Source organism: Arvicanthis niloticus, chromosome 24, assembly GCF_011762505.2.
Source record: "Arvicanthis niloticus isolate mArvNil1 chromosome 24, mArvNil1.pat.X, whole genome shotgun sequence".
Lineage (NCBI taxonomy): Eukaryota > Metazoa > Chordata > Mammalia > Rodentia > Muridae > Arvicanthis > Arvicanthis niloticus.
In genome coordinates, this window is record NC_133432.1 from 27344192 (window position 1) to 27366290 (window position 22099).

At 50.3% G+C, this 22099-nt stretch overlaps 1 protein-coding gene and 1 long non-coding RNA gene across 2 annotated transcripts; both read right to left on the minus strand.

Moving 5' to 3' along the window:
* Positions 1–5766: 5766 nt before the first annotated feature.
* Positions 5767–9575, minus strand: Trim56 (tripartite motif containing 56). The gene is made up of 3 exons (XM_076923266.1): positions 9433–9575; positions 8164–8282; positions 5767–8004 (listed from the first exon to the last, which is right to left on the minus strand). Exon 3 carries the CDS (start codon positions 8001–8003, stop codon positions 5793–5795), a length of 2211 nt encoding a protein of 736 aa, XP_076779381.1. The 5' UTR covers position 8004; positions 8164–8282; positions 9433–9575; the 3' UTR covers positions 5767–5792.
* Positions 9576–13136: 3561 nt separating this feature from the next.
* On the minus strand, positions 13137–22092 carry LOC143437939 (uncharacterized). The gene is made up of 4 exons (XR_013107101.1): positions 21493–22092; positions 19621–21389; positions 18748–18941; positions 13137–15127 (listed from the first exon to the last, which is right to left on the minus strand). It is a non-coding gene; the product is annotated as an uncharacterized LOC143437939 (long non-coding RNA).
* Positions 22093–22099: the final 7 nt, after the last annotated feature.

The window sequence follows — 22099 nt, forward strand, 5'->3', positions numbered from 1 at the left end:
ATTCTTTCAGAACCAGGAGACTCCTCCCTCTTTCTGGTGGCACTGAGGCAAAACCCCTACCACTGAGTCATCCTCTAGCCCCTCCCTGGGGGATTCTAGGCAGGGGCTCTACCACTGAGCCACGCCCCCAGCCCCTCACTGGGGGATTCTAGGCAGGGGCTCTACCACTGAGCCACGCCCCCAGCCCCTCACTGGGGGATTCTAGGCAAGCCCTCGGTGCCTAACCAGCCCAAGCCCTCTTTTTATTCTTTAAAATATGGTCTCGCTAAGTTGTCAAGGGAGGACTTGAATCTGCTATCGTTGTGCCTCAGTTTCCCAACTTGCTGGACGGCAGCCTGCACTACCAGGCCCTGCTTCATTTCTCAAGATCTCTCACTGAATTACCACACACACACACACACACACACACACACACACCCACACACCAACCCCGGCACAGGAGCCCCCACAGTCTTGTCCCTTACTCCCCCCACTCCTAAAAGAAGCTATAGTCTTGTCCCTTACTCTACCCTTCCCTAAAAGAAGCGGGACACCCCAATCTTCTCTCGCTGCTTTTGAAGTCTATCTTGAGAAGCACAACAGTGCCCCCTGCTGGAGACTTCCCACAAGCCAACGATATCAGCAGTTTGGCTGGCTTAAGGTTTTGTGGAATACTGAGTTAGGAAGCCTTTGGTGTCAGAGCGCTGTCTGATCCCCTCTCTACACATTAAGTCACTTCACAGACGTTTAATGAGCACCTACCTGTGCCGACTGAGAACAACAACACACACACTGGCCCTTTATACAATTGCTCTGACCCCACTTGGTTCTTTATTTCTCACTACTTAGTCTGGATTGGTCAGGAGACTCAAGACCTCGAGAATGCTGGGAACTTCATAGCCATCCCATCACCTGTGGAGACCACCGGTCTCAAAGTAGCAATCCTCCTGCCTCACCCTATGTGCTAGAGTTACCAGTGTGCACTACCACATCTGGCTGGCTAGTTAGTTATTCTTAAATATTATTTATAGAAGTATAGTTTTTTTCTTGAAGTAGTCAAGCATATAATACTAACTGAAATAGAAATGTACACATGGGAGTACCAGCCCAAAATAACTCAAAAAGATGTAACCTCCGAAATAAATCATTGACTATTTACAGATTGGGAATCCATTGTCTTCCTGGCAGCTATTTAGACACAGTCCCACTGGTCGCTGACATTACGCAATCAGAATCCGCCCAGTCAACCAAGCCCTCGCTCCCTGTGCGCGCATGCGTGTACAAGGTCTGGAGGACGCCAAGAATCCTTTGCTGTTACCCTCCTATTGGAGACAGGGTCTCTCGCTGAGCTTGCAAGCCTGGCAGTAAACAGGAATCAGACTCTGCCCCCCCCACCCTTATAGCTCTGGTACACGTGGCCACACCTGGCTTTTTATATGGGTGCTGGGGATTTGAACTCAGGTCCTCGAATGGATAGCAAGCGTTCTTACCCACTGAGCTATCTCCCCAACCCCGTGCTCTCGTTTCTTCCCTCCCCTTATGACTCCATCACATACTATTTCTTCCAAATACTTTTCATAGTTGTGATCCACAGAAGTTTATTCTTCTAACAGACCACAGTCTATTTCAGCTATTGGCTCACCTCGGATCGGTTTCCAGTTAATGAAGCAGCTGTAAAGGCCTCTCTGCAAATATTTTTCTGCTACTGAATTATTTTTCCCAGAATGTATTCCCCAAAGGGGGATAACATCCTCCCCCACCCAATGCTAGAGATGAAACAAATATCAAGTAAGTGCTCTACCACCGAGCCACTCACTGGGGAATTCTAGGCAAGCACTCTAACCCTCAGCCCCTATTGGATTCTGGGCAGCCTGAGATTAACATAGTTTTACAATCATTCCAGAAAAATCAACCTCCTGTGGCAAATATTGCCAAGACTCTCTGGGAGGCATTATTTCATAGTTCCAGGAATCTATATATTTCTTCAGAACACATTTGTTAACTTTTATCTTTGGCGTATGCCAGCAGTTTTATTTGGTGAATTCTTTTTCATTTTATAAGTCCTTGCTTGTAGATACTTCCCCTTGTGCATAAACTATTTTGCTCTTTGTCCAGATAGACGTCTTTTTTTTTTTTTTTTTTTTTTTTAGTATTTCAGCTTTTCCTTATTAAATCAAAATTCTCTATTGTTTCTGATCTTGCTGGCTGCATGTCCCCCATTATGCTTTGCTGTATATATATTTTATATTTACTTACTTATTTTGGATTTTTTGTTTGCTTTTTTTTTTTTTTTTTAAAAGAGCACCTTTTTAGAGCCAAGGTCTTGTGTAGCCTAGGCTGGTTTTGAATTTGCTATGTAGCCAAGGATAACCATGAACTTCCGAGTCTCCCACCTCCACCTGATTGCCAGGACCGCAGGCATGTGCTGTACCTGTTTTTATTCAGTGCCGGGGATCAAACCCAGGGATTGGGTATGCTAGACGATCACCCTACCATCTGAGAGCCACAGTCCCTCTTGCTTTTTGTTTCGGAGGGTCTCACTATGGAGCCTAGGCTGACCTTGAACTCACAATTCTGCCCCCACCTCCTGAGTCCTGGGGGGTTGCACCAGGCTTGCACCTCCATATCTAGCCTTTAAAATTTATATGTAATTGAAGTGGTTGACGACCTGGACATTGGTAATTCCCTGCACTACAAATGAAATTTTTTCTCTAGATGTCTCTTCTCTATGCTTAAACTTCCATCTGGGCTTTCTCCCAAAGGCCCCTGGATCCCACATACACTGTTGTCACGATCGCTACCTTAAGTGTCTCTTCAGTCTCATTTCTCCACAGCCCCCTGGCTAACCACGCGCTCCACAGTCACCTGTAACGTCTTCCATCCAAAGACGCCACCACAGATTAAAAGCACTGAGGTGACCGCGACTCACCTCCAACCCTATCTCCAGAGTTTTGTGCCTCCTCTTATCTTAGGTCCCCCATTGCTGACTTCCCAAATTCTGTTTGGCACTCCAATCCCATGCTGGCCTTTTGGCTTCAGCGCCCCCCCCCCGCCCCCCCGCCCCCTCCCGTCACAGATAAAATGCTTCACTTCATTCACATAAAAGCTAACATTTCCGAAAAGAGATTTTGCCAAGACAGCTAAAAAAAGCATAAATAAACAAGGCCCAAGGAAACATACAGAAGCATGAGAAAAGTATTATAGAGATTTCATATCCTGCTTAAATGTCACATCGTATTTAAAAGTTAAATCCTATTTAACTTCAAATTGGCTAAACTGTCCGTTTAGTGGTTTTGTGTTTTGCCTCTAATATTATATATTACAGATACCCATTTTTTTGCGTATTAAATTCCACCACGCTGCATCCAAGCATCACTTCTGCCTCCCTGCTGGGCCCATAATGGTGTTTCTCTTATTCTAGAGGTAAGGAAACATGGCTAAGTCTTTATGGACCTTAAAATAATGCAGATACTGGACCTTCCTAATCTCTGCCTCCCAGGCTCCGCCCACCTGGGCAGGTGCAGAGATGGTGGGAGGGAAGAGCCAGCGGCTCCGGGTTGGGGAATCACGTGTGCCTCTGCTTAGAAGGTGGGGTGAGGTGTGGGGGCAGGTCAGTGGGTGGCTCGCAGTCCTCCAGCTTTACCTGAATGAAGTGGTTACCGGCCAGCGGCGTGGTAGGCAACCTGGAATTCACCATCTTTCTTGGTGTCCGCCCCTGTGATCTTGTCGTCGATGGTGGGGGAGGGTCTGGAGTGTGTTAAGATCTTGTGGGCTTGTCCTTGCCAAGCACCCACTCAACATCGTCCACGCCCTCACCGCAGTCACGCCCAAACAGTGTCATGGAGACCTCCACCCTTCACAGCGTGCTAGGGTGTCAGGGAGTCTTTCAGACCCACCCTTACAACAGCCAGGTGATGTCATTGGCCAGCACATTGTTGACAATGTCCCGCATCTCGGACTTCAAGGCCTGAGACTATGCTGATATCCTAGGTCTATGAGAGTCCCTGTATTTCCCGCAGGCCCAGGAAGTCACCAGGAAGGATCTGATGTTCCTTCGCCATACTCCGTCATATCCTGTTCACCAACTCTTCTTGCCTTGTCTCCTACAGACACTGGACATCTCCTATGTGAGGGGACCCCGGCCAGCCTGGCTATGCCTCAGGTCACTAAGCTTCCCGAGGGGGGCATTTCAGGGCAGACTGGTATCTTTGAAAAGGTTCTGCTCTTCTGTCTCCAAGAACTTCTGGTCGTCCGACTAGAACCAGATGATGTAGACTTTGACCCCCTGGGGGTTGTCGATGGGCTTCACCAGCAACCATAAGTGCCCCCTCCCCCATCAGCTGCTGTGTCTCTGCTGGCAAGTCTCATTCAGCACCGCAGGGATCTTATCATCATGGTGGAGGGTTTCAATGCCTTCCAAGAACTTGAGAGATGACTGGTTTGCGGGCAGTGAAGGGCAGGATGGTGCAGTCCATGTCCTTGGTGAAGCACTCAAGGGCGGTCACAGAATCATAGCCTCTGCCGAGGTAACCCTCCTCTCTGGACAAGACCCACAAGTGTTGATGCCAACACGGCTTGGCAACCATCTGGAAGGCCAGGCTCCCTCATACGGTGAGCGTCTTTGCTGATTCACTAGTCAGAGATGGAGTTCCTGTGGGACAGACTGGTGCTTGAGAGTTGTGAGACCAGATTTTTTACCGTCTCTGCATGTAGCCCAGGCTAGGCTCAAATGTATGATCCTCCTGCCTCAGCTTCCCAAGTGCTGGGATAACAGGTGTGTGTGTGTGTGTGTGTGTGCATGTGCGTGATGCATCTGGATTTAACCCCACACCTATGGCTTCTGCTTGTGCCTGCACTCCCTGACCTGACCTCTTGAAACTCACCTCGTACTTCACCGAGGGAGGAGTTTCTATTCCCTGATGGGTTGGCAGAACACGTCAGTGTCATTGCTGTTCTGAGATCTCTGGCCTCTTCTGACCCCATGTTCACCTGTGAAAATGGCCAGTTCTCACTCTCTTTCCAGCATGCCTAACATATCTTGATATGTACTGGGTCTTCCTTTGCTTGGATGACTTATGTCATCTCCCTAGGACTCTCTTTCATTTGCTCCAAGTTTTTTTTGTTTTGTTTTGTTTTTTGTTTTTTGAAGGAAGATATGCCTGGGAATTGACCTCAGGACTTCCTGCAGACTAGACAAGTCTTCTAAGACCAAACGACGCCCCCAGTCCCTCACTGGGGGATTCTAGGCAGGGGCTCTACCGCTGAGCCACGCCCCCAGCCCCTCCCTGGGGGATTCTAAACAGGTGCTCTACCACTGAGCCACGCCCCACCCTCATTGGTGGATTCTAGACCAGCCCTCTCAAGCAAGCCATGCCCCGACTTCTCACTGGTAGAACCTAGGCAAGGCACTTTACTATTGAGCCTCTCGTTGGTGCGTTCTAGGCAAGTGCTCTACAGAGTAGTCGTGACCCCATCCCAGGAATGGTTTTGAAGAATATAAATCAAGAATCAGGCGTCTAAACCTCCAGACATCTAAACTACAGCAGCCGCCACAGCTGCAGGAACCATCAAAAGCAAGCGGTTTGGTTGACTGCTGGCACCTGCTGTGGTGCCAGCAGTCAACCAGCACCGCTTAGGATCTTCTATCCCTGTATATCACAAAAGGAGCAAGCATTTTGCTGGTTGGGAAAATGCTCTTGGCCACCTCATCCTACAGGTGGCTCTGCTTCTATTATGCCCCCCCCCTCCCTCCCTCCCTCCCTCCCTCCCTCCCTCCCTTCCCGCCTGCCCTCCCATCCCAGCCAAAATCCCCTTTAACTGTCAGGAAACCTGACCCTAAAGACATGGATGGTCCCATTACTAAGTGACACCACCAAGTATTTGCCGTCTACCATGGTGGTTACCCGGGGCTTTTCCAGGCCGTGGTATGCTGTCAGGAAGTCACCAAGAAGTGAACCCTTGGGATCTAGGATCACCACCTTGTTCACCTCTCGAAGGGTCAGAAATATGTAGCCCTTCTTATCCACAGACACAGAACCTGGCTGGCAGCCATGTAACCCTGGGCCCTTGTATTCCCAGATCACCTGACCCAGGCCATCACAGAAAACCACGCTATTCTGCTGCCAATCTGACCCTACAAAATTGCCCTGGGGGCTGGTGGTCAGGAACACCAGTGCCCGCTGGCCCCGGCTAGCCTTGCCTCCGGGGATAAACCGGGTAGCCAGGTTGCCTTCTTTCTTGTATACCTCCACGTGGCCTGCCACACTGACGGCCACCCGGTCTCCACATGGCATTGCGGCCACAGCGTGGCTGGACTGCGTGAGGCTCAGGGACCTGCGCCATTGAACCTCCCCCTCAGGACTGACAAGATAGAGCCTTGCGTTGGCGGAGAAAGCCACTGCGTTCTGCAAGGCAGCCACGCTGCACGGGGAACAGCCCTCGGGGACCGGCACTGTGCCCTTGTAGTCCCCATTGAGGGAGAAGCGTTTCAACACCCTGTTCTGCTCATCTGCTACCAAGATCTCCTGGGGGCCGTAGGGACAGAGCCCAGTGATCCGCGGGGAGCGCTTGTCCCCAGGCATCCTCGTGGGGAAACTCCAGGAAAAAACAGGCCGAGGGAGGAGGCCTGAACCTTCTAAGTTTGGCCTCAGGATGGGGCTGGGCTCCCGAGACACGGACTTGCCCCGGCCTTTACACTTTTTCTTCTTGTTAGGCCTGTTACCCCTTTCGACGAGGACCTCGTCATCTTCTTGGGGGTTCTGGGCTTTGCCTTCTTTGGGAGTCAGGGGCTGGGCTCCACCCTGCTTCCCGATCTTGGTTCTATCTTCCCCTTGGCCTTGAGCTTGAGCTTCGTCTCCTCCTTGGATACTGGCTCCACCCTTCTCATTGTCCTTCTGGGACTGTTCTGGCTCCTCAAAGGAGAGTCGGAGCAGGTGGCAGTTCTTGTCCTCGAGGCCAGGATACAGCTCCAGATGGGGCAGCACACAGCGGGTGGGTCCAGACGTCCAGGGAGAGTCTTGAAGCTGGCGCAGGCGCTGTGTGATCGCTCCCTCCAGCGAAAGGATCTCGGCCTCCAGACCCAGGCTGAGCACTCGACGGGCAAAGGCAGCAGCCGCCTTGGCCACCTGCTCCTGGCCTTCTATCTTGGTCAGCCTCTCCCTGGTAGCCTCCTCGGCAGCCTCCACGAGGGCCCGGAGTTGTCCCAACACTTCCTGCTTCTGGGCCAGCAGGGACTTGAGGATTCGTTCAGCTGCCTCCTCCACCTGCGTCCCCACACTGGCTGCCTGCTCCCGAAGCAAGGCCAGGGCTTCCTTTTCTGCCACCCGAGTGGCCTCTAGCGCCGCCAGATTGCTGTCCACACCTGCCAATAATTCCTCAAGGCCTGGCTTCCTGGAACGCACGGCTTCTGCCAGGGGCAAGCAGGGGTGATCAATATGGGGACCCAGGCGGCAATCCTTGCAGAGCAACTGAGAGCAAGGCTGACAGAGGAAGCAGAGGGTTTCCCCTGGATGTTGGGGACACTGGGATGCTTGGCGCTCGCGAGCCTCTTCATCATACCAGCCGGCTCTATAACCCACCAAGTCAACGACACGGTGTTTATGGGTCTGGCGGGAGCAGCGGTGCCCATCGGCACAGGCCTGGCATAAGTCATCAGCACAGTCTAGGCACCTGGCTGTGGCGGGTCCCCCGGAGCTCTTGCCTCCCACCAGAGGGCATAGAGCGCAGGTTGGCTTCCCTGAATGGATGTCTCCGGGAGCTCTGGCCTTGACAAGATCCAAGAGCCCATTGACAAAGAAGTTGGTCTTAAAGGCGGCCACACCTTCGGGGGGTACAGGTACAATCTCCCGACACTCGGGGCAGCGGACCTGGCCACAGATGTCCAGTAGGGCCAGACAGTCCTGGCAATAGGTATGCAGGCATGGGAGAGTCTTGGGTGTGTGTAACTGCTCCAGGCAGATTTTACAGGCTAGGAAATCGCTGCTCAGAGCTTCCAGCAGGGTTGGGGAGGAGACTTTGGAGTTCATACTATAAAGAGGAGGGGCAGAGGTCAGAGGTCAGAGGCCACACCCCTAGCTTGGTCCTGTCTCCCCACCACACACACACACACACACACACACACACACACGCACACACACACACTTCATCTTGGCCCTTCCACTACTCTTTCCTGGTGTCCACACTCACCTGGGTATTTGGTAAACTCTGGCTTGCGGGAGGCACTGGATAGTAGGGGAAGGTCTTCTTTGTCCTCTTACAGACACTCATCAGATGTAAGGATGCAAACGCTGTAGGAAGTGCAGAGCCTGTGGGAAAAATGAGACCAGGTAGCCTCCAGGCCTCAGAGATGGAGTAATCTAGTAACATACCAGGCCATGGGCCAAAGGTAGGTGTAGCCCAAGCCCTTCCTGTCTCAGGTAGCCCAGGCTGGCCTCAAACTTGGCCAAGTAGCCCAGGATGACCTTAACTTTCTGAACTTCCTGCCTCCACTTCTGGAGTCCCGGGATTCCAGGTGTGTGCCAGAACACCCAATTTATGTAGCACTGGGGAGGGAACCTGGGGCTTCTTGTGTGCTAGGCAGTGCTCTACCAAGCCAGGCAAGCTCCTAGGGTCTGGTTTTAAGTGTGCGTTCCTCCTATCTCGGCCTCCTGAGCCCTCACATTATAGGCAAGCGGGCCACCACGTTCGTCTTGGTATGGGTCCTGTTATAAGTGGGTACTAGGGGCAGCCAATAAGGACACATAGGTCAGGTGCATGCAAGCACCCCTCTTTCGATGCTGGACAGGGTCCCACAGTCTTTATCTGTCCATCTGTGGGTGTCCTGGGAGGGTGGGTGGGGCTCTACTTCCTGCCCCGTCTAGTTTTGAAAATAATCACAGATCAAGATGAAAGCTCAGGGAGAAAAAGTTCATCTCCTTTTTCCTGGACCTCGGGGTCATGTAGGTCTTGCCCGACTCCTGGAAATCCTGTAATTTTACCATTTCCTACCAAACACATTCTAGAATCGTCTGGAGGGAAGGTACTGTAAGTCCCCAGCACGGGGGCGACTTAATAATGAAAGCTGGTGGAATCCTAACGCTCAGGAGCCGGAGACAGGAGGATTGCCACAAATTCGAGGCTCGCCTGGGTTACAAAGTGGAAGGGGGTGGGGTAGAGAGGTTGCACTTTTCTTTTCCCCAGTGTTGGGAGGGAAAACTCGGAGTGGGGGTGGGGGTGAGGTTGTCTACACTCAGGGAGCATAGGATTCCGGACACAGGGTGGGAGGTTGAGGGACAGGGCCTGGCTCCAAGCTTGTCCTCACAGGCTTTCTAGGTCCCCTCTGCCCTCTCTCCCCTCCCTTCCTTTCCCTCTCCCGGGCTTTCTCACTTCCCTCCCCTTTCCTCTCTCCCCTCCCCCAAGCCTCGTCTTTCTGGGTCCTGGCTCCTACCCCCACTCGTCTTCCCCGGCTCTCCTTACCCAGCCACAGCTGATCTTGGACTCTCCCAGCAGGACTCCGGGAGCCCCGAAATCCCGCTACTGCCGGCAGTTGACTACCTGCAAGAGAAACAAAACTGAAAGTAATCGTACTGTGGTGGTGTAACTTCCGTCCCCGGCCCGGGACAGCTACTCTGGGGAGCAAGCCCCGCCTTCCTCCCCACCCCACCATGCAACCCTCCCTCCCCTTTGGCCAGGGCAGTAAGGCCAGAACCTCCTCCAGCAGGAAGGGGGGGGGGGGGAACAGGCCAGGGCGTCTGGTAGCCACAGGCTCAAGCTGTCAGCTTGAGTGTGTGTTGCAAACAAGACACTGCCCCAGAATCTGTTCTCTGAGCTTGTTTATTGGGTCAGGATGTTTATGTGTGGCAAGGAATGACAGATGGATGATTGGGCCAGTGGGCGAGGCTCCTCGTGGATCCTTTGCGAACCGAACCGTTGAAGCTGTGAGCCCCAGATAAGGACGTTTCCAGGGCTTAGCGCAGGCTTCCTGGAGGAGGCTCTATCTAGAGATGTATTTGAGGAGGTCTCAGAGCTTGGGGGGGAGGGGGGGTCCCGGGGTTTTCTGAGAGCAACAGGTATGCAGGGACAGGTGTGCGCTGGGGAACTGGAGGCAGGAGGATCAGAGGTTCCATGCTAGCTAGCCTTAACAAGTTTAAGGCCTGTGGGAGCTACTAGAGCCGGTCTGAAAAAAAAGAATCACAGGGGACATTGTGAACCATGGCAGACGACTGAGTAACACTGTTGGATGCCTCAGACCAGGTAGTCAATCAAAATGAGGGCAAGAAGTCACTCAGGTGGTGCCTGACTTAACATGGTTCACCTTGTCAATCTTTTTCTACCTTTTTTTTCCTCTCTCACATTTCTGCTTCCTGATGGTGTAAAAGCAATTCTTTCAGTAAAAACTGTACATTTAGGGTTTTTTTTTTTCTTATTTGTTTACTTAGCCAAAGTTTTGTTACTGTAGCCTAGGCTAGCTTCAAATTCAAGATTCTTCCACTCCAGCCTCCTGAGGGTTGGTATTACAGGTGTTCACCACCATCTCCATCTTTAGATTTTTTTTTTCTTTTTGCCTAGGGGAAAAAAAAACTATTCTAAGGAGAAGGCCTGGAGAAAGACAAGGGAAGTTAACGTCACGCTGGGGTGGGCTGTGGATATGGCTCACACTGGTAGAATGCTTGCCGGGCATGCAGGAGGCCCTGGATTCCACCCACAGCACCTAATAAACTAAGTGTAATCCCAGCACTTGGGAGGCAGAGGCTGGAAGATCAGAAGTTCAAGGTCATCCTCAATACATAGCAAGATCCAGCCAGTCTGAGACTCGTGAGACCCAGACTCAAACAAACACAATAGGATGTGAGCTTCGGAGCAGGGGCAACAAGAGTCCCTCACTCTCACGCCTGCTTAAAGCCTCTTGCCAGCTGAAAAGCAAGAATTCCGGCAGAGTTAATACCTTTTCTGTGAAGGTCGCCAACATGAGATCTTTTAAATAACAGCATTAAATGGCTACAATAGCAAGATGGCTCAGCAAATAAAGGTGCTTGCCACCAAGCCTGAGGACCGGAGTTCAACTCCCAGAACCTACCTGGTGGGAGGATACTGACCCCCATAAGCTGTTCTCTCACCTCCACACCTAGCCCATGGAACTTGTGTGCCCACACACACTCATTATCAAGCTAAACTTCTAAAACGTGTTAAGATAGCAATGAACTAGGCTTGAGGCTTAAAAACTAGGATCCAGTACAGCCCACTAGCCCAGTCTGCCTGTGGTTTTCAGGAGCCATAGCAGACCCTTGTATGTAAACTGCATCTTAATCCCTTGTGCAAGCCTTGTGAGCCACAGATTTATCTTGTCAGCTTATCTACCCCAGCCTGCTTTCCAAATGGCCCCACAATCTCATTTACTGATAAAGGGTAAAGATAAAAAGGGCTGTCCCTAAGAAGCCCCTTGGATGGGTCAGTCTGGAGCTGCTCAGAGAGAGAACACACCCAGGACATCTCTCTCTCTCTCTCTCTCTCTCTCTCTCTCTCTCTCTCTCTCTCTCCCCATCTCTCTTCTTTTTTCTAGACAGGGTTCTCTGTGTAGCCCTGGCTGTCCTGGAACTCACTCTGTAGACCAGGCTGGCCTTGAACTCAGAGATTGACCTCCCTCTGCCTCCCAAGTGCTGGGACTAAAGTCATCACCTGGCTTCTAGCTTTTTCTTTTCTGTTCTTTCCTTTCCTTCTTCATCCCCTTCTCATTCTCCCCTTTCCCTCTCTCTTCCCTCCTCTGCTTCCGTCCCCCGATTCTTCCCTCACCCCCTTACCTTTCTCAGTCCTATCCTTTCCCGACAGTCTTTACATTGCCCAGGCCAGCATGAAATTCAGTATGTTATCCAGGCTTTAGCTTGGAAGCCTCCTGCCTCAGCCTCCCAGGGATCTGGCATTACAGTCATGCAACACTCTCTAGGCTTAGTTTGGGTTTAATTTGTCCTTCTTTTCAGTTTCTTGAGTTGAGAGCCCAAGAAACTAAAGAGCTCAAGGTATGGGCCTCAGAGGACAGCTTACAGACACATCTCCTACTACGAGTTTCTCTCCTTTCAACACAGGGGTTCCGGGAATCGAACTCAGGTTGTCAGGCTTGGTGGCAAGCCCCTTTATCCACTGAGCCATCTCATTGCTCCCGTCTTATTTTTTTCATTGTCCTGGAAGCCTTACTTTTTCTTCCTGCAGTCTGTGCTAGTAAGTGTTCATTCTCTGGCTCTCTAAGGACAGAATTAAAAACAAACAAACAAATCACCATTTACTGGTTTATTGTTTTTGAGACAGGCTCTCCTGGAGCCCAGGCTGACCTCAAATTCACTGTATAGCAGAGGCTGGCTTTGAACTCCTGATCTTCCTGTCTCCAGCCTCTGGAGTGCTGGGGCTAAGAGAGTGCGCGACTGCTCTTGGCTTCACTTACACGTTCCTGTGCTATAAGAGGGTTTAACGGTGTCAGCGTGAAGTTGCAAAACATGAATTTGGGAAGAGACTCGCAGAACTTCCCATGAGCTGATACAAACCCACCCAAGGTTTTCGGTCAGTTTTGTTAGCTGTATTTTTCTTTTCTATTGAAAGAAATTTCTTAGTCACGGTTATTTATTTCGTGTGTGTGTGTGTGTGTGTGTGTGTGTGTGCACTCGCGTGTCGCTGCACACATGTGGAGCTTGGAGGACAAAATGTACAAGTCGATTCTCTTCTTCCACCGTGTTGTGTGACACACCTCGACAGCTGAGGCTTAGTCTTGGCCTGTATTTTTAGTTTTCACTAAAATTAAGAATATTTTCTCGCCGGGCAGTGGTGGTGCACACCTTTAATCCCAGCACTTGGGAGGCAGAGGCAGGCGGATTTCTGAGTTTGAGGCCAGTCTGGTCTACAGAGTGAGTGCCAGGACAGCCAGGCTACACAGAGAAACCCTGTCTCGAAAAACAAACAAACAAACAAACAAGAATATTTTCTCATTTACTTACTACCATTTTTTGATCTACAGGTTGTTAGAAGTTTGCTGTTTAGATTTTGTAATGTGTATGGGGGGGGAGAGAGAGGAGAGAGAGAGAGAGAGAGAGAGAGAGAGAGAGAGAGAGAGAGAGCGAGCACCGGGGAAGTAGGGGCAGGCAGATCTCTGTGAATTCAAGGCCAGCCTGGTCTACATACAGAGCTAGTTCCAGGACAGCCAGGGCTACACAAAGAAACCCTCATATATGTTTATGTGTGTGTATATGTATATATATCTATATGTATATATATCTATATATATACACACACACACATTGTTTGAGCCTATATAATATCTTGTCTCATGGGGCAGAAATCACTGGAATAGATTAGATTTGTCCATCTGTCATAGAGTACTGTTTGCAGGTATGTGTTTATTTTTAAGACAGGGTCTTAGGTAGCTTAGACTGACTTCATTATTTCAATGTAGCCAAGGATGATGGCCTTGAACTCGGACCCTTCTGCCTCTACCTGTCAAGGGCTGGGATTACAGGATGACTTGTGTGCTATCATGCCTGACTTATCATTGTTTTTCTTAGGCAGTAAAAATGACTTGCTGGAACATAAGGACGAACTTCATATATAAAATGTTTCTTAGTTGGTCATGTTGGCCCGCACTTTCAATCCCAGCACTCAGTCCGATCTCTGTGAGTTCCAGGTCATCCTGGTCTACATAGTGAGTTCCAGGAGAGTCAGGGATATGTAGAGAGACCTTATTTCAAAACAAACAAACAAACAAACATGTTCTTTGGGGCTGGAGAGATGGCTCAGCAGTTAAGAGCACTGACTGCTCTTCCAGAGGTCCTGGGTTCAATTCCCAGCAACCACATGGTGGCTCACAACCATCTGTAATGGGATCTGATGCCCTCTGCTGGCCTGTAGGTGTACATGCAGATAGAGCACTCATATACGTAATAAGTAAATAAATCTTTTAAAAATGTTCTTCAAGGAGAAGGGATATATTTTCAAAGAAAAGTGGTTTTCTTTGTCTCCTGTCTGATCTTGATAAAGACATTTCACTGTAGTTAAAACGGAAATGGGTTTGGGGAGAGAGCTCGGTTGGCGGTTGGCAAATGCTTGCTGAACAAGGGTGAGAGTGAGCCTCAGAGCCTGTTGACTGACACATGACTGACTGGGAGGCGGGGCCTGGGGCCCACCGGTCAGCAGAGCCAAGCTGGTGCACTCCAGGCCAGTGAGAGACTGTCACATAGCGAGCCAGGGCGGTGGTGGCACATGCCTTTAATCCTGGCACTCCATAGACAGACACAGGCAGGTCTCTGTGAGTTTGAGGCCAGCCTGGTCTACAGAGCAAGTTCCAGGACAGCCAGGGTTATTACACAGAGAAACCCTATCTTTGAAAATAACAATAAACCAAACGAAAGTTGACTGACGGAATTGGATTTTGACTTCCACATGACTGCTCCCCTCCCAGGAGCGCTGGTCTGCACCTGCAATCCCAGGAAGAGGCAGGAAGATCAGGAGTTCAAGGTCATCCTCAGCTATACAGTGGATTTGAGGCTAGCTTCGGCTAAAAGAGCAAGGCACTGGGACTCATCCACTGGTGTCTTTACACACAAAATGTATGAAGGAAGGAAGGAAGGACGGGTAAGGAAGCAGGGGAGTACCTACAATAGACTGTGGTGGAAACAAACTGCTGTCTTCTTACTGAGAGGAAACTGATCAAGAGCGTGTTCTTGGTGAGTGGGTGGGGAGTTTTAGAAAAAAGAACACATTTTTTGATTCGTTTTCTTTTTATAATGGATCTCACTATGTAGACCAGGCTGGCCCGGAGCTCACAGAGAACCGCCTGCCTCTCTGGGCTGGGCTCTCCTTTCAGTACTTCCTGCCGCGGGGACAGGCCAGCTTCATCTTTACTCTGTGTGCGTCTACCCCATCGACAGCACAGCACGAGTGTCTGTAGGTACGAGGTCAACCCTGGTCGTCCTTCCTCAGGTGACATCCAATCTATTTTCTGAAATAGGATCTTTCAGTGGTCACCAAATAGCCCAGGCTGGCCAGCCGGAGAGTCTCAGGGATTCAGTCACAAAGACAAACCATCACGTGGGTCCCGAGGATCAAAGTCAGGTCTTAATGCTTGCAAAGACTGCCGCCCTGCTTTGCTCTTCCTGTGTTTATTTCGCTTTTGACTCTGGGGTTTCCTCTGCATCTGTAAGTTAGGTGTTAATGAGCTGACCGGAGAACTCCGCCAAGGCTGTCATTCTCTGCCCGGTGACCGGCGCAGCTGGAGAGCTCAGGTGGCTCTCACCCACACCTAAATCTCTGCTCTCTTTCATTTCCCTTTCACGTGGCTTACCAGTGTGTCCATCATCAGCAACCATCATCATAAAGAACCATCGCAGGGCCCACCAGTTGGCTCAAGCAGGTAAAGGGGCTTGCCGCCAAGAATAGCAACCTGAGTTCGATCCCCAGGACCCACATGGTGGAAGGAGAGAACCAACCCCTGCAAATTGTCTTCTGATGCCCACGAGTGTGTGGTGGCACATGTACGCCCCTCTCCCGTACGTAAACAAATGTAATAGCAAATAAAATAAAATTTTTTTTAGAAAGTAATTACATTCTTGGGATAATTATAATGAAACTAGTATAGAATAAAATGAACTCATAACGCTCGTTTAAGGATTTTAAAACTACACAGGGGATTGAGCTCGGGTTTCATTCACGGTGGCAAGCACCTCTGCTTATTGATTCATGATGAGCATTTGACAGTGCAGTTATGACCTGGTGTGATGCCGGCCTGTAATCCTGACACTTGGAAGGTCGATTAATAAAAGGAGTACGAGGCTAGTCTGAGCTCTGGAAAAATAAATAAATAAATAAATCAGGCCCGGGACTAGATCCCCTAACACAAACAAAAACAAAATAAAATAACAAAACAGCACCGTACAGCAGCGAACTTGCCCTTCCGCCGGGCAAAGCCCTCTCTTCCCAGGGCTGCCTGCCCTAGATAGATCTAGAACCATCTACTCCAGAGCTGTTTTTACTAGCCTTGTCCACCAGAGGGCGCTAGGCACCTTCCAAAGCTGACCTTGCCCTCACTAAAGAATGACCGCTTTCCAGTCTCCGTTAAAACCACCCCTCTCCCTTTCTGAACCTCAAAGGGTCCTTATTTCTGTGCCTCCCCTGGGATTTACAATCTTCCAACCAACAAATCATAACGTTGCCATGGGAACGCTGCCTTCGTTGTGTTTTTCTCCTTCGCCAATTGGCTTGGGATAGAACGGCTCCCCGGTGAGAGGCTCCTTTGGGGATACAGAGGTTCTGAGAAGCTTCCGAGACAATGGGCCTGTGGGGTGTGGCTCAGAGCGCTGCGTGCTTCTTAGCACGTACAGAACCCTGGCTTCCCACCCCAGCACCACATAAACTTGACATTGGGACCACACCTGTAGTCCAGCACAGTCGAGGTAGAGGCAGGAGGATCAGAAATCTAAACTTATCCTCAGCTACATATCAAATTTAAGTCCAGTCTGGGCGGCCTGAGGCCCGTTTAATCTTATAATCCCAGCACTCCGGAGGTTGAGGCAGATCCTCATAAATTCCAGGACAACTAGGGTTACGAAGTGAGTTCCAGGCTACCCATGGCTCAGAGTTAAACCTTGTTTCAAAAACAAAACCTAACAAAACACACACGCATGCATGCACATAGGAGCGTGATGGTGTACACACACACACACACACACACACACACACACACACACACACACTTTTTCCTGGTGACCTTTCCATGTTTTGCTGTTGGAGAGAGGAATGAATGGGCTGTTCATAGCCAGAAGAGCGGTGGGTGAGGTCCTGGTGTGTCTCAATGCCTCTTCCATCAGAAGCCCTACTCTCTGCCTCATTTGTAGGTATCCTGGGCTGGGGCTGGGCTCAGCTGGTAGATTGCTTAATCTAGCATTCATGAAGTCCTCAGTTCTAGTCCATAGGCCACCTAAGCCAGGGAAGGTGGGTGGGTGCAAGCCTGTGATCCTGGCACTCAGAATCTCAGCACGTCATACTTAGTGAGAACACCAAGGCCAGCCTCCACTAGGTAGAGACTTTGAGGCCAGCCTGGGCTACATAAGACTGAAAAAAAAAATATTTAAACTCTTTTAACCTCTCTGTCTCAAAAACAAACAAACAAACAAACAAACAAACAAAAAACCCCACAAAGCCTAAGGGCACACCTGCATCTCAGTCATCAGGACGCCGTACCTGTCCGCTATTTTGATGACTAAAGCTGACAGGACTTAGAAACACCCGGGAGACATGCTTGGGCACGCCTGTGATGAAGTTTCTACACTGGATTAACGGAGGGGAAGATCCACCCTGAAAATATGGGCAGCGGCATCCCATGGGCGAGGTCCTGGACAGCAGACATAATGTGACCAGCTGCTGCACGCTCCAGCCATCCTGTCTGTCCCACTGTGGGAGCACAATTAACCCTTCCTGCCCCAATTACTTTTGAGGCAGTGAGGAAGAGTCCCAACGCAGTGGAAAGAGACCTGTGCCAGAGGGAAAACCACACCTTTAAAGAGTGTGTGTGTGTGTGTGTGTGTGTGTGTGTGTGTGTGTTGCATGCCTAGAGGTCAGAGGACAATTTGCAGAGGTCACTTCCTGGATGGAACTCAGGCTTGGCAGCCAGAGTCTATCCACTGAGCCATCTCACTGTCCCATAGCTCATTTCTTTGTAAGCTTCCTTTGGTAGATGGGTGTCTAGGAGATGGCTCAGTGCAGAAAACACTGTGTGAGAACCAGAGTTAGGATTCCCAGCACCCACGTAAATACCCAGATGGGCATAAATGGCCGGACTATAACCCCAGGACTCAAGAAAGCAGAGACGGGAGGTCCTCAGAGCAAGCTGGCCAGGTATCTTAGCCAAATAAATGAACTCAAGGTTCAACATGTAAAAGGGACAGCATTGTAGAGGAAGACACTTGACATTAACCTCTCGGCTCTACACACACACACACACACACACACACACACACACAGAGAGAGAGTTATAAAAATAGAAACGACTTTCTTTAAAGCACAGAATTGGTGTTAGTGATTTCCCCTGGCTCTGACAGTTCTCTGCCGGGTGTCCCCTCACGCCACTCACTTCCCCTTCTCTTGCGACACCCTGGTCCCTTTGGCTTATCTTGCTTCTGCTTCCCCTGCTAGATCCCCTGTCTCAGCTTCTGATGCTCTGACTCAACCTTCCCAGTACTGGGAGTACGAGTGTTCTCTGACCACACTTGGCTTGGCCAGTTTTCTGGGAAATGGAATCTATGCTGGGGCAGCACCCTAAGCTGAGCCATATCCTCAGCTTTATCATCCGGACCTTGGAGTTCACCGTATTTTGTCTCTGTTCTCTTCATGCTTCCTCCCAGAATGAGCTCATCAGCTTTTATCATCCAATTACATCGTATCTTTTATATAATGGTGAGTTAGCCTGCTTTGCGTGACTATAACAAAATGCACGAGGCAGAGTAACCATATAAGGGAAAAGAGGTTGTTTTGGTTCATGGTTCTGGAGGCATGAGGGTCTGGTCCTCAGAGTGCCAAGAGGACACAGGTCACCAGAGGCCAGGAGACAGGGAGCCTGGGCTTGTACTGTCTGGTTTCGTCTGGTTTCTTTCTCTTCCTACAGGCCACTAGAATTAAACCAAGGAGACTGCTAATCAATGAAGCCCTAATCATGTCTGGAAGACTCCACCCCTAAGGGCCATAGTCAGGTTAGACTTTTGTTACCCATGGTGAAGTCTACAGAGGTTTCACAGATGGACACACAAGACAGCAACGTCTCACCTAGCGTTTGCAGGTTCGTAGCTCCATCAAAGGTAGATTCCCAAGCTGGGGAGGTGACTCAGTGGGAAAAGGTGTTTTCCTTGTACAGCCCCTCTCTGAACCCATGTAAAAAGCTGGATGCTGGCACCACTGTAATCCCAGTATGTCTGCAAGTGGGGGTCAGAGCCAGGAGCGGCACCTGGAAGCTTCTGGGCCTGTGTACACAACACGGCAGAAAAGGTGAGACTCAACAAGATTCCTGAAAGCTGTCCTCTACAGGCCGTGTAGACACACACACACACACACACACACACACACACACACACACTATACATACACACACACACCACTCATACACACAAATACCACATACACATCTATGCACATACACCATATACACACTGTGTACACAACACACACCAAACATACATAAATACATACCACACACACCACACTATAGACACACACATACACACACACTATACAAACATACACAAATACACAATGCATACACCCCTCCACATACATTCTATACACACACATACCTTGTACACACATACCCTGTACACATACACATATAAAGACACATACATACACATACACACATACACAGTTCATGGACACACACTACACACAACACACACAGACAAATATACCACACACGCACACTTTACAAACATACACAAATATATAACACATACACTCCCTCCACACACATCCCGTACACACATGTCACACACATACCTTGTACACACATCCTGTACACACACACACTCCATGCACACACACTGCACACCACACACCCCATACACATGCATACTTCACAAGCATACACCACACACACACACACACACACACACTATACAAACACACACAAAGACACAACACACACACCTTCTTAAGAGACTCTTAGAAGCAGCTATCACCCATTGTTTCCTGATGTGCTGTAGACACCCTTCACTGGCTGGAGTATTTGCTTTCCTTCTCAGGGATTCACTGGGATGTACTTCTGGGTCCAGTAAGTGTTGGGGTCTTACAAATGTCACATCCGTGTTTGAGGAAAGTGTCTGTGAGCAAAGCACTCACATGCGAGCATGAGAACCTGAGTCTGGGTCTCAGTCAGTCTCAGTCTGAGTCAGGGGTGACGCTGGACACGGTAGAGCAGCATGGTGACGCTGGACACGGTAGAGCAGCATGGTGATGCTGGACACGGTAGAGCAGCATGGTGACGCTGGACACGGTAGAACAAGCATCTGTAGTCCCAGCACCTCCTCAGGGAGGAGGGAGGTAAAGATAGGAGAATCCTGGAAGCTCACAGCAGCAGCAAACAACAAAAAGAGAGACCCCACCTCCAACATGGCGGAAGGTGAGGGATAACACCGGAGGTTAGCCTCTGACCTCCACACACCCACCATGGCATGCACACACCCACATCCTCAGACATAGACGAACATGGGTACACACATCAGGTCTACATACAAAGGTTAAGTGAATAAGTAAAGAAATGACTGAGATCAGTGTGTGTGTGTGTGTTTGTGTGTGTGTGTGCGCGCGCGTGCGCATGCACGTGCATGTGTGCCATGCAGGTAGAGGGCAACCTTGCGTCCGGTTCCTCAGCATTGCCTTGGGTTTTGTTTTATTATGTGTTGGCCTCTATTAGCTGTGTCTTAGATTTTTTTGCTTTTGTTTTTCTGTTGCTGTGATAAAATACCCTGACAAAAGTATCTCAAGGAAGGAAGGATTTATTCTGGGTGACAATCCAAGGGTGCCCTTCATCATGGTGAGGAATCCATGGTGGTAAGGGCTTGAAGCTGCTGCCCCCGCACAATCGGGAAGCAGAGAGCAATGCTCAGCTCCCTTTCTCCTGATACAGTCCGGCATCCCAGCCAGGGGAATGGTGCTGCCCCACATGGGCAGGTCTTTCCACTTCAACTAATGGAATCACCCCTGGGCATGTCTAGAGCCCCAGCTCTCAGGTGATTCTAGATTCTGTCCGGTTGACAGTCTATGCTGACCATCACAGACCTGGAGCCCTCAGTTTCTGGCTAAGCTGTGTGGCTGGCCAGCCTCGGGGATCTGCCCGACTCTCCAGTACCCCCACTGTCTTGTCAAAGCAAGTGTCACACCCCTCCACGTGTTTTCTTTCAAGGTGATTAGAAATGGGACTCCACCCAAAGCCTGCGACATAGACATCTCATCATCTCCCCCTTCCAGAATCGTCCTGTCTAGAATGCAACTCCATTCCACTTCCTCCAGGAAGCCCTCTGGGATACAGCCATTCACAAACAAACCTCTCTTACCCAAGTCTCCGGGGTTCTTATGAGCATTTCACTCATCCATTTCTCTTTCCTGTCTGGGCATGTGAGTAGGGTCTTCCTTCCCTGGCCGATTCCATCCTCCCCCTTCCCACCCCCACCCCTGTGCCTTGCATACAGAAGATGCAAGTCTGGCTTGTTAAGCCAGCATCTGTGTTTAATTGAATCACTGCTCCTCTCTCTAGAGCTCGCTCTGCTTTGCTCGTGAGCCGAGGCCAGGCCTCCTGCATCCTCTGGAAGGAAACAAAGCAGAAGGAATGGCTAACGGGGCTTCTTTCTCCATCTCACGGGACCTGGGCTTTGTAAGCCCAGCTTCTTCTCCATCTCTGGTTCTTTTCCGGTCACACTCTGTAAAGACATAAAGCGTGGAGAGGGCAGAAGTCCGAAATTAAGCCAGAGGTTCAGAGTTTATCGTGTAATGAATAAGCTATGAGGAATGCGGGCGGCCTACCTCCAGAGTCTGCCGAGATGGGGGGAAAAGTGTCAGGTCTCGGAGTCCATTAACAATGTGGCTTTCAGACCCCCCTGGGGGTCCAGCATAACCCAGGAAGGTGACGTGCCTCTGTAGATGGAGTTTAAGTGACACCCCCAGGTGGGGCAGGTCTGATTCGTCTGCGATGATACAGCAGGTGGGGGGCGGGGCGGCAGCTACCTAGGTTGAGCTGCCAGACAGGAGGCTAGTCTCACAGGGGAGCCCAACGGTGAAGGAAATTTACAGCCTGTGTTGGAGCCAGGGAAAGTGGAATTGAACTTGGGCGATAATCAGTCTGATTAGGTTTGCGCCTCCTGGAGGGAGCCAGAGGGAGGGAGGGAAGCCGAGCCAAGGAGGGGTGGGGGGTTGGGAAGCCAGGCTAGCTAGCTAGCATTAGAGGTGCAAGCCCCAGAGGTTTCCTGAGGTCAAGAGCAACTGGAGGGTTGGGAACGACGGGTGGTGGTGATGGGGTGGGGCCACTTACCTGAAGCCTGCAGTCCCAGCACTCGGGAGAACAAAGCGGGAGCTTTTAGTTAAAGTGCTCTAGGCCAGCCTGGGCTCCACGGCGAGTTCTGTGCCAGCTGGG